The sequence below is a fragment of the Lycium barbarum genome, chromosome 3 (assembly GCF_019175385.1).
Source record: "Lycium barbarum isolate Lr01 chromosome 3, ASM1917538v2, whole genome shotgun sequence".
NCBI lineage: Eukaryota > Viridiplantae > Streptophyta > Magnoliopsida > Solanales > Solanaceae > Lycium > Lycium barbarum.
This window is the reverse complement of record NC_083339.1, coordinates 108,156,139-108,169,378: the sequence shown is the minus strand read 5'-3', so window position 1 is coordinate 108,169,378 and position 13,240 is coordinate 108,156,139. Positions and strand designations below refer to the sequence as shown.

The 13,240-nt window shown below is 36.0% G+C and overlaps 1 protein-coding gene across 2 annotated transcripts; it reads left to right on the top strand.

Moving 5' to 3' along the window:
* The first annotated feature begins 207 nt into the window (after positions 1 to 207).
* Positions 208 to 5,474, top strand: LOC132631763 (AT-hook motif nuclear-localized protein 6). 2 transcript variants are annotated; one of them, XM_060347460.1, is made up of 5 exons: positions 213 to 1,005; positions 2,392 to 2,459; positions 4,050 to 4,181; positions 4,417 to 4,578; positions 4,926 to 5,474. In XM_060347460.1, exons 1-5 carry the CDS (start codon positions 660 to 662, stop codon positions 5,196 to 5,198), a joined length of 981 nt encoding a protein of 326 aa, XP_060203443.1. In that variant the 5' UTR covers positions 213 to 659; the 3' UTR covers positions 5,199 to 5,474. The 2 variants fall into 2 exon arrangements, with proteins under 2 accessions (XP_060203444.1, XP_060203443.1); XM_060347461.1 differs by lacking the exon at positions 4,050 to 4,181 and having other exon boundaries at positions 208 to 1,005.
* Positions 5,475 to 13,240: the final 7,766 nt, after the last annotated feature.

Below are 13,240 nucleotides of genomic sequence, written 5' to 3'. Positions count from 1 at the left end.
TTGTTATTAATTTGTCACTTGGCTTAACCCCATTACTTGTACCTCTCCTTTTTTATATATAAATATAGATTCACTTAACTTTTGCCATTTTCAAAGGCATCATTTATTTAATTATTAAATTTCCAAGACGGACGTCAAACCATTTAGTTAATCAAAATTTAATGCTACTTTCAATTTTCAATTGAAATATTAGCTAATTGTTAATTTTCCCATATCTTAATTAAATTTTAAATTATTTTCCACTTTATTTTTTGTCCTTCACCTTTTTCCTGCAAAAACCCTAATTTCACCAACTCCTCAAGTAAAAGAAAAAAATTACCAGTACATATTTTCTTTCCATTTACATAAAATTAGTTTCTTCTTTTAAAGCTCTGTACTTTTTCTGCAGTAATAGCAGAGTATGTGTCACAGTTCAGAATATCAGTTAGTCATTGGATTTTCCACTGCACAAGTTTGACATGGTCAGATGATCTTTCCTTAGACACAACTAATTCTAGCATTTGCAGATTTGCTCAGCTTGTACTTTTCTTGGTACTTTGCTTGTTATACATAGCATTTGGAAAAGACTGTATTTTTATGCTCTTGTTACTCTTGAGTTTTTGAGTTCTTGAAAATTAGGAGTTTGAGGGGTTTTGATTATTTAAGTATTGTGTATATGAATGGAGGAGAAAGAAGGAGTTAATAGTTTTGGGGTTACAGTAAAAGGTGATGAAGCTTCTGAAAGCTACAGAGTTGCTCCAAGGATTGAAAGTAATAATAATGAGTTTATTATTAGTGGATCCTTTGTAGCAGCAACACCAGTGAGTGTAACAGAAGAGACTAAGAAGAGGAGGGGAAGACCTAGGAAGTATGGACCAGATGGTAAAGTAGCAGCTGTGGCATTGTCACCAATGCCAATATCAGCTTCAATTCCTCTTACCGCAGATTTTTCACCTTGGAAAAATAGCACAAGTCGCCCCGTTGATTCAATCAAGAAGAAGAACAAGTTTGAGGTCGAAACTCCAGGTGATATTCCTCCCCCCCAGTCTGTCTTGCTTTTTATAATTTGAATCAAATTTTGATAGTTGATGCTTGCTTAATTAGGTTAGAATTTTCTAAACATTGGCTCGTGCTGTTGAGTTATTAGTTGTGATTAATAATGTTTCCGTATGAGGCTGGATCTAGGAGTGTGGATATGTTTGCTATGTTTCTGCATTGTTCATTGAAGTGTGTTGTTGTAAGTAATTAACTTAGAGTGGGAGGGTCTTGATTTCCTGGCATTTATATGATGCTGAAAGGGGAGAATCTTTTCACTGCATCTAAAGCTGCTTGTTTTCTTGGCGAGAAGCAGCTTGATGCATTGAGCCAAATACAGGTGGACCACTTGGTTTGTTGTCTTTTAAATTGATATGAATGGACACGTCCGTCTGTCTTTACCCAATAATTGTGAGATGAGATAAGAACAAATAACCAAGTGCATATAACGAAGATACTGATTAACTTTTACAAAGACAACAAAGTGATGAATCTGACCTGTGAGATCACCTATTCATCTTTTTACAAGACAAAAAAAAAAAAAAGGAGCTGAAAATCAGTTTATTCAGTTATAGTTGTAGAAGTAATTATACTAGCTAATGATGCTATAAGACTCAGCACTCTTGTCCAAGTAATCAGATAGATGAGATCTGACACAAAACATACGCTTTTTGAATATTCTGTAATTCACTATTGTAGAAGACATTCTAATGCTCATGATAGAGAATATGGGATATCCAGTAAATCTACCTTATATATGTTTGCACAGCCCTATTAAAGTAATATTCTTTTAGCACCTCATTGATCGTTTATTATTTTCGATTTCAACAAGATTATTATTATTATTATTATTATTATTTTTTTTTTTACGGCAAGATTTCTCTTAAGATATTTTACTCTCTCAGAGTAATAAAAGGGTTATCATCATTTTGCAACATTTGAAGATATGTTCTCATGAATGAACGCATGCAAGTAACAAAATTCAGTTTATTATGCTGTATATTAAAGTTTGAAGGCAAATATACGTGGACATTTTGTCAGTAGATGTGACTCTGTTATTAACATTAATAGATGTAATACTGTTGTCGTATATAATCATGCAAAAATGAAGGACCTCAGTGGATCTATTAATAGGTTATCAAAAAATTTAAAAAAGTGAATCCGTTAATAGACCTGACAGTGAACCATTGTCAAACTTGTATAGTTTTCTCCAATTTGCCGTTGAGCTGGTTCTCTTTGTGTTTTGCAGTCAAAATAATACTATCATGCTTATGATTTTTACTTGTTGGAAGCTGATATTTCCTTTAAAAGTTTATTTTCCTGTGTCTTGAAGGTTTAACTTCGTCTAAGCTATTACTAAACTTTGTATTTCATTAGGAGAGAGGATGGCATACCCAGTCGGCGCAAATTTTACACCCCATGTGATCACTGTTAATGCTGGTGAGGTAAGCCTATATTTCATTATGATGACCAAACTTTGTATTTCATGGTCAGTGCAAATTCTATCCGTTTCTTTCCTCTATGAGTTATGACTATAAATATAAAATATTTTGGGGGAGGGATACAAGAGAAGTTAATCTGATGTAATGGACTGCTTCATGAAATTTTCTTGACTTATCCAGCCAAATAGTGGTGTAAATGAAATAGAAGGAACAGTTAACCTAACTAGTGAAAGTTCATCAGTGCTAAATTTTAAAAACGTCATATCCCCTTCTAGTTATACTATTCGAAAGTGGGTTAAATATGGCTTTTAGCTGGCGGAATGTGCAATGTGTTTCTAGAGAAAGGAGTGATAAAGCACGAAGAGGTGAATACTATGGCTTTGAGAAAATGTAAGATTCTATATGTCAAGTTTCGAATTTCTCTAGTCTATTTGACTAGTCAAAAAGGAATAAACTATAAGAGGTGAAAATAAGCAAAAAAGAACTTCCCTACAGATATATTTTGGATTTTGGCTATATATGTCAGTCAGCCAAAGGCGTCAGACCTATATTTCAGACAGTAGTGCAATTTGACAAATAGTGAATACGCATGCCACCCCTTGGTGAAGAATATAGAGAACATATATTGATGAAAAGTAAGAAGTTTCTCTTGAATTTGACTTGGGCATGAGGTATATAATTTCTGATGTATTTCAGGAGAAAGCACCTGAATAAAGTGTGCTTGTTGGAACATGGTAATTCTGCGTGGTGATAATTTGATCTGAAAGAAGAATTATCTACTGAACCTCGTTTCCTTTAAAAGAAGATGTATTTTTAATTCCAGTAATAAGCTTAAAATGGCTACTTTCTCGGTTCACCTTCTCCTCCTTTTCTTTTTTCACCTCACCAACTGAGGGAGCTTTATTTGAATGATAGGAATGAAATTAGGTTTGCTGCCTAGACCCTTGGATACTAGGATTAAATTATATGGCTGTATCTTATGTGGTCTGCATGACACATGCATGTCATGAGATTCTGTATTTGAAATTTTCTCTGGTATGAATATCTATTCCCACTAAACCAGGTGACTAGGATGTACAAAAGTTTCATATATACCTGTAAATGGAACTCTATGTTATCTCTTCAAATGATTTGTAAATCAAGAACTAGCCCTCTTTGTTGGGGCATGTGCTGCATTTAGACAATATGTTGGCTTTTGCTTTGCGGCAATTCTTGCGCACTTAGCTTCTTGCTGGTTGCATGCTGCTTCCTACTGCTGAATGAAATGAGGTCATTATCACCATGGTTATTAAGGCATCATAGGCTGAGGAACCCTAGATTTCTGATAGAAAATTGACAAAAAGTTTGATCTTTCGGGAAAGGGAAGACAATGAGTTAGGCAGAGGTAGTTCTAGTAGTTATTCTTGTTGTGATTATTACTTCCTAGCCAGTATGATTGATACAATATCCTAGAACTGACTGGATAAGTAATTAACATGGCTTCAGTGGTATTTTGAACGTTATTTTGCTGAGATTTCCTTGGTTGTTTGTACTTATGTGAGGAATATTTAAAATCCAATTTCTTTATGATTTGTGATTACTTTGGTGTATTAGGATGTCAACATGAAAATAATTTCATTTGCTCAACAAGGATCTAGAGCTATTTGCGTGCTAGCTGCCAATGGTGCAATTTCAAATGTTACACTTGGTCAGCCTAATTCTTCTGGCGGTACCTTGACCTATGAGGTGTGAGCCATTTACTTTTACTATGCTTATTTGCATGTATGGATGTGCTTGATTTTGCCGCAGCATATACATTTTATAACACCGCTTGATTTGCTTCATCAATTTACAGGGATATTGCACCACATAACAATTGAATAAAAGAAAGAAAATTTTCCTGCATGCATGAAAAGTATAGTACTTCTTTCCCATTTTCTTCTTATCTAAATTATGATTAATGATTCTGTGTTTGCTGCAGGGTCGTTTTGAAATTCTGTCTCTGACAGGATCATTTATGCCTAGTGATAATGGAGTAACAAAGAGCAGATCTGGTGGGATGAGCGTCTCTCTTTCAGGCCCTGATGGTCGGGTTATGGGAGGAGGACTTGCAGGCATGTTGCTAGCTGCTGGTCCCGTTCAGGTTAGTACTGACATTTTTGGCTTACTGTTGTTCTTATTCCAACAAGGTGTTAGGTAACAAGCTGTTCAAGTCACATTTTGGGCTATTTGTGATCTGTGGAATTGGAGATGATTGGCTGGAGTTGCAACACCAAAAAAACATAATCCATCTCTTTTCCTGTACTTTTTCTTTCTGTGCAATATGCATCCATGTTGGCCGGGAAGTTCTTCAAATCTTATGAATGACCAATTGCACCCACAGATAACTGCTAGTTTGAATATCTTCTTCCTTTAATTTTTTTACCGATTCCTCATTTTGTGTCTGGCAGTGAGCTTCCAAAACTAATCTGAACATCTTGAGTGCATCAGGTAGTGGTCGGTAGCTTTATACCTGGTCATCAGCTGGAGCAGAAGCCAAAGAAGCAGAGAGTCGAGCATGCTGCTTTTGCCGCTATTCCTGCCCCTCCCATTTCAGAAATACGAACTGGCGGAGCTTACTCTGGGCCAAGTCCCAACATTGCTGCTTCTATTTCTTTTCCCGGGGATAACGCGAATTCTATATACAGCTCAAGAATCTCAACGTCACAAAGTAACATTTCTTTGCCGGGGGAGGAATCTAAAGAGCAGAACCCATCATCCTGATTGAACTGGATGTTGTATTGTTGTAACCTTATTGTTAATTGTTAATTGACTTTGATAGGTGCAGTAGGGCATAATTTGTGTTAGTTTAACCTAGGACATCACTCTTCTTATAGGTGTCATAAGATAGGAATTTTCTTCCAGTAGGAGCTTGTTATCCCTTGTCACTGTTTTTCTGATTGACTTGATGTTGATGCACCAAGTCATTGTATGAAATTGCAGAATGTCATTCTGACATTTGATTACTCGAAGCTACTAAGGTTGTTTCTTTCCTTGTCATCGGTCATTTTATAGTTCCTTCCACTTACATACCAAAAGGTTCAAATATACTCAACTTTGCTAGTTAGAGAGCTAATATACCCTCGTTAAAAAAATGTTCATATATACCTCTGTCGTTATACGAATGGTGCGAATATATCTTTTCGCTGACAGATTAAAAAAAAAAATTATTTAGCTCATTTAATTTTAAAAAATGTCACCTAACTTTAAAAAGATAGTTCGTTTTAAAAAAAAAAAATTCTGTGGCTTTAAAAAGTATAAGTCTACCCATTTTTAAACGAATCAGACCGGATCCACTAGGAAAAAAATTACCAGGTGGCATTTTTTAATTAAAAAACAAGTTGAATGATTCTTTTTTTTAAAAATTTTGTTACTAAAAAGAGTATATTTGCTACATTTGTGTAACGACGACGATATATATGCACTATTTTTTTAACGAGAAGTATATCTGCTTTATATCGCAAAGTTGAGGGGTATATTTGCACTGTTCCCTACCTTTTATCAGTGATTTAAAAGGCGTAGACGTAAGGCGAGTCATTTTACATATGCCTCGGTGGGGCGTAAGCCCCGAGGCATGGGACGTAAGCCTCATGGATATTTAATTTTAGTATTTTATAAATTGATATAATAAACATATAAATAAAAAAATACATTAAAATTATGAAAAATAATAATAAAATTAGTAGGAAAATGTATATATCTATTATTAACATGCTAACATGTGCACGAACCATTTTAAAAAAATCTTGAAAAGTTGAATGACGTAAAGATGCAGCACACTAATAATATAACTATGATGAAACATAACTAGAGTTGTAAAAATGATACTCTATCCTAACAATTCAGAGATAATAATGAAAATAATATAAAGTTATTGTTTTAAAACCTAAACCTAGATAACAATTAATACTCATTATAATACAAATAGCCAAAATAGAGTCATAAAAATATTATCTAAACTAGAGCGATACCAAAAGAAATTCTAACTAAGAATCTTAAGAAAGATAAATTGAAGAATGCTAAAAAAAAATAACTTGAAGAAAATAAAGCATAAAGAAGGAAAATGCAAGCATCGAGGCATTGTAAGAACTGGAGGACAAAACTCTTTGCTTTGTAGTTTGCACTTCGCATACAAAAGTTTAAAGTGTATTTGTTACTCCGAAAACAACAAAGAGAAAAGATTATGAAATTAGGATAAACAATTAGAAAAAACTTTTGAATTTTTGAGATTTTTAATTTGAGAATTTACTATGAGTTAACTTTTAAAAAAGATTTAATAAGTAATTTTTGTTAAATCTATGTGTTCAAGACAGTATTTTAACAAAACCAGTTTCTGTTATAAGAATGTAAAATAGAAAAATGTTAAGGACAGAAAATAGACGAAGAAGAAATTTCCGAGCCTACAAGTTTCTTGTGTGTCCTTAAGAAATCTAATCTGCTCACAGTTGCCAAGGTTACTGGATTAGCTTCTCCCATGATAGAACGGAAAAACTATTCTGTAATAGCGGCAATGCAAATTACAGAACTTCAGCGAACTCAAAGATCGGCAGCAAATCACACTGGACACTTACTGTTTTGTTTGAAAAGTATGCAGAATGCAGAAGAGAGAGGGGAGTAAAAACATTTTCAGTGTTCTGGAATTTTTTTTCAGTAACTGAAATGAGGCGAAGCCTCCGAAAGTTTATATCCATTGAACGCACTTGTACGGGAAGAAGATGACCGTTTGGTCAGTTAATTTTCGTTGGAAATTTAATATTAATTTATTTCTCGTATTAATTAAATAAATAAATAATACACGAATTAATATTAAGAAAAGGAAACTTAAGTGATGAAAAAGGAAAACCAATTTGGTCCAAAAAGATTATGAATCAATCAGATCATTTGACCAAATTCAAATCCAAATCCAAATCCAAATCCGAGCGATGGCGACGGTGTTAGGGGAGTCCCTCTTCTCAACTCTTTAAGAGCTAGAAGAAGTGTTTCTCTATATAAGCACATAAATATCACTTTCGACCACTAATGTGGGAGAATGGTCCCTCGGAAAAGTTACATTTTCAAAATTTCAGTTCCCTCAATTTCCCAATTCACACTTCACCTTTAAAGCTCACAACTTATTGACTTTAAATCCCAACAACCCCCCCACATGAATGGGGAATGGCTATATCATGAAAACATGCACGAAAATCTTGTGTGATTTGCAAGCAAGGTTTAATCGCATCTGGATAAGTAGGTTTCCCTTTGAACTTTCCATAGTGAACACATGTCGAATACACTCTATCAATCGGTAGATTTGATATCTTTGAACCGTCGAACTTTGGTGTATACCAAGACAACCACATGTCACACAATTAACCCTTTAACTGTCTTTGGTTCTCATTGTTTGGTTCGTTTCAGCCATGAACTGCGCCTGGTCTCGTAAGTGCGTAGAGAATTGGCCTTACAGAATTCTCCTTGAAGCGGCTTACACTTCACACTTACATCGGCGATTCCTAAACGTGTAATCCTTTAGAAACACAATTTGATATACCCTGTATCAAACTTAGAAACTATTAAAAAGCCTTAATACTTATCCTTGGTACTGAACATTGTCTTCATCATGAGATTAGACCAAAATTTTGTTTGACAATGTTGAACCGTCAATCATAACTTTGTTTCATCTCCTTGAACCTAGATTTTGGGATCTCCAGTCTTCTAGGTAGAGTTATCGCCATGTTGATTTGTCCTCGGTACAATCCCATTCCCTTTAATGACGTCTCAACTGCCTCTCTAGCTAGGCCTTTTGTTAGTGGATCCGACACATTATCCTTTGACCTTACATAATCAGTTGTGATAATTCCACTAGACAGTAGTTGTCTAACGGTATTATGTCTTCATCGTATGTGACGAGATTTGCCGTTATACATAACGCTCCCAGCCCTTCCTATTGCTGCTTGACTGTCACAATGTATGCATATAGGTTCCAAAGGTGTCATACCCCACCCTTGGTAAGGCGTGATTGGCACCTGGCACCTTACGGAAACCAAGCGAACCAACTTATAACTTACATCTTTCGTGTCTCAAATGGAAACAATAGGATCAAGAGGCTAAATACGAACATAATATTATGCATAAGTATATTTACAATGGACCCATGATGCCGACATTGCTACCATCACATTATGACTAAGCTATACACAGGAACTATCTGCAAAGCCTCTATGAATATGACTGAAGTATAAAAGTCGGGACAGGGCCCCCGACATACCCTGAACAAAAATCATACATATATATATAGACTCAGACTCGACAATGCTCCAGGAAGAAGCAGAGCCACCACTCAAGACCAGTACCTGGAGGTAGCCTACGATGAAAGATCCTCGTCTCGTCTATCTGCACATGCGAGCATGAACGCAGCGTCCACAAGAAGGGATGTCAGTACGAGCAATGTACTGAGTATGTGAGACATGTATAGTAACATGACATAAGAACGAAGATAACATAATATGAAGCGAGTAACTATACCTTGTACACTTTCTGAGATTTATGTCACGTAAACTACCTTGTCTATCGGGAAAACATTTCATACACATCCATACACAATGTACACACAATTATATTCACATACATTTACCATACATGCGTCTGTCATATCCGTACCCGGCCCTTTCGGGACTCGGTGTTATCCATACTCGACCTTTGCGGGACTCGATGTTATCTGTACTCGGCCCTTGCGGGACTCGATGTTATCCGTACTGGGCCCTTGCGGGACTCGATGTTATCCCCAACTGATCAGTGGGAGTGCAATGCATACATACATATACATAAAAATACATAAATGAAATCAACATCATCATTAGCATTATCATTATCACTATATTCTTCCTTAGAAGATCAACTATCTTAAGGTGAAGTCGACGATGTCATGGGAGTCTCGAGAATCATGAACTTAGATAGCACTGAAAATAGAATCATTATCTTCGCTATATCTCACCTCGAAGGAACGAGTAACATAAGGTGAGACCATCAACAATAAGTAAGATCAAGGGATTCATGAAATGACTCAATAATCTCATATTGCTCTCAAATCATAGCTCCGGAATTTCTAGAATAGAGTCATCATCATCGTCACAATCATTATAGAATATTTTTCATTTAACATCGTAAGAAGCTTTAAGAGTCATGAACTTCTAGCTTTTGAAAACAAGGAGGTTATGGAAACATTTATGGGATCATAACATAGGAATCATGCCTTTTGAAAGAAAGGGACTAGCCTTACCATACCTTTTGGTTTCCTTGGTCACTTAACGTTTATTCTTCCAAGCCCGCAAATCTACACATAAACCATTCACACTATCATTAGGCGCATTGTCACCTATTTGTCTCAAGCATTTAAATAAAATCCCTTTAGGATCTGTCAAAATTCGGGCAGTATGTCCACTGTTTATATGCCTAGCCCGAAATCGCAATCCAGCAACCACCACCACCACCAACAACAATACCAACATCAACAACATCATTATCAATATCAATATGCTCAATAAAACATCCCACACGATATTTTTCCCAATTTCTCAACCAACCAATTCATTATACGACTATTTAATAACTCTATCTTTGTACGTAAACTGAAATAAACATCAATAAGGAGAGATCCATACCTTATTCTTGCTAGAGCAGTAATATCTTTAATATTTAGTTTGAAACCAAGCCAGCTCCATCGCAAAACAATACTCTAACCACAACTACATGTTACCCGAGCCTCGATTAATACTCCGTCACTTGAAATCACTTAAAATCCTCAATTTTGTGATATAAATATACTCTCATATGTTGGCTGAGCTTTGGGGGAATGTTTGTGGTGAAAACAAGGGGGCTTTCCCATTTTATAGAGGGTATAAGTCGGTTTGCACCGACTCAGAATTTGCCTTTCGCGTTCGCGGCCTTGGGTCGCGTTCGCAAAGGGTAAATTTCTACTACTCTTCGAGTTCGCGGGCCTTTGGTCGCATTCGCGCAGGGTAAATTCCTGCTCTGGCAGCCTGAATTGTAACGTCCATAACTCTCTACTCCGATGTCCTATCGCGAACGGTTTGTTGCGTTGGAAACTAGAATTCATGAACTTCAATTTAGGCTTTTTATTTGCTCCAAAACTCCCCATATACTAAAAGATATTTTTTCTTCAAGTTGGGCCAAAATTTCCCCTCATATTTTCTCCAAAGTCTGACAAACTTAATTTCCTTGATTGACTTGCCCTCCAGTCCTTCCGATACTTCTCATACATGATCTTAAACCCTCATAATCATAAGGTAGGTGCATATCACTCCAGTGTCTATACCTAAACCAACCAACACCTAACGAATCTCAGCGTACAAAACTACGGGGTGTAACAAAAGGTTTGGGCCAAAATGGAATATCTTCCAAGAAATTCCGGAGCCATTCAGCTTCTTCACCGGCTTTTTCTAAAGCTATGAACTTAGACTCTATTGTAGAGCGGGCAATACAAGTTTGTTTGGATGACTTCCAAGACACTGCTCCTCCACCAATGGTAAAAACTTATCCATGTGTGGACTTAGTTTCAGCTGAATCGGTAATCCAATTTGCATTACAATATCCCTCTATTACTGCGGGATATGAATTGTAGTGCAAAGCGACGTCTTGTGTGTGTTGACACCCAATTTTATCCCGCCTCTCCTCCGAAATACCTATTTATGCTTCTAATATTTTTGGAAAAGTAAAAAATAAAACATATATATTTACATTTTACTATAATTATTAGCCTTTTATCAATACCGGCGTTTCATTATTCTATTACAGTTACTAACCATCATTATTATTATTATTATTATTATTATTATTATTATTATTATTATTATTATTATTCACAATATTTTTTTATCATTTTCGGCATTTTACTAGCTTACGCACACGCATCGCATTTATCTTTGCATAATTAAATAATAGTGTTTATTTACTGTGGATTTTCGAAATATTATTGCACGGCTATTACAACGCCATTTTTATCTGAGTACCAATAATTGCATATTTTATATTAAGTAATATTTTAACACAAGTTTATTTAAATAGGTCTTTTATTTAAATGTAGTAGCCCAATCAACTCATGCTACTTTCGGACCAATTCATAAATCAGTCCACATTTTAATTTACCTGACATCATTTAATTCACCCCAACCCAAACAATTAACCAACACTTCGGACTAGCCCATTCATTTAATACCAGTCCAATAATGACCAACCCACATTTTTCAGATCAGCCCACAACCCAAATCCTACCCAGTCCAAAAATGGACCCGACCCGTTTCTTAATTGAAGAAAACAGGTAGGGTTCCCCCCCCCCACTTTTATTTTCCTACGCCGCTCCCCCCGCTCTTCTTCCCTTTCCCTTCTCCCTTTCTTTTCCTCTTTCATCGTCATCTTCAACCCCACCACCGCCGCTCCTTTTCTCATCATCGTCCCCACCACCGCCGCCTGCACCCCGCTCCCACTTCCCTCTGTTCCCCACCTTCGTCTTGTCCCCCCGCTCCACTCTCCTTTTTCTTCAACTCAAAAGAACTTCCAAATCCCCATAAATAGTAGGGGGTAGAATCGCAGGAAAGGACCGAAGAATCACAGGTTTTGAACCCCCAAAACCCCCTAAAGCAAGAGACAAGTTTATTTTTCAGTGGTAAAATCACCAGTAATACTAGTTCATTAGCCGCCTCAAAATCTCCGTAAAAAAACCAGTTTCTTTAGTAAATCATAGTCTCAAACTATCTAGTCAAAATTCTAGAACATTTGTTTTGTTTTCTGCTTTTATTTGCTTTGTGTTGTTGCAAATTCGAGCATACGCAAGTTCGAATTTCAAAGTGTTCGAGGTAGATATCGAAACCCTCGCCTCACTTCGCTGCACCCGAAGAAGGTAATTTGTTCCTCATCTTAGTTTGTTTTCATCCTGGTAGCTTAGTTCGTTTATGAATTTTCGTGTGAATTGATTTAGTAATGATTTCATTAATGTATGCAGTCTGCTATATTAGTGCAATTGAAGAGTTTTGCTGGTAATTAAGCAGTGTTTATACATGTTTTAAATCCGGATTAATCATACCAAGACGTTGAATAATTGGTGTTATTAAATTTGATGTTGGTTAATTGAAGTCCCTTTTAGTCGACAATGTCGTAGCTGTTTTGTTTAAATTGATATGATTGATGTTGGCTGATTAGTTTAAGATTTATTTGGTCTATAAAGTCATGGTTGTTTGTCTAAGTTTCTAGAATTAATGTCGAATAGATAGTTCGAGACTTAGGTTAGTTTACCACATCCTTACTGCATGTTTAAATCGAATTCGATTAACGCTAGATGATAGTTGCTGGTTTGGTTAGCTGAAATTCCCTCTAGCTTACCTTGCCATGACTGTTTGTTAAGGCGGAATATGATCGATGTCAAAAGATTGGTTTGAGGTTCATACTGGTTCATATTGTCATAATCGACTGTCGTGAGTTGAACATGATTAGTATTGAACTAGCACTTTACAATTTCGCTAGCCCATATTGGTATAGTCATCTGCTTTAAGCTTGGATATGGTCAGCACTGAGCATAAGCTTTATGATATGATGTTAACCTCATTTGTCATTATTGTTTCCCTTATCTGAATGGGATTGATGCCTTATGAACCTCTGGTCTGGTTTTTTTTTAGCTTACATTACTATTGTTGTTCAGATTAAATGTGATTAGCTGTTAATAGGAATCTCACATCAGTAGTAAAAGGCCTAAATCATGAATGTTTGTTGGTTGATAT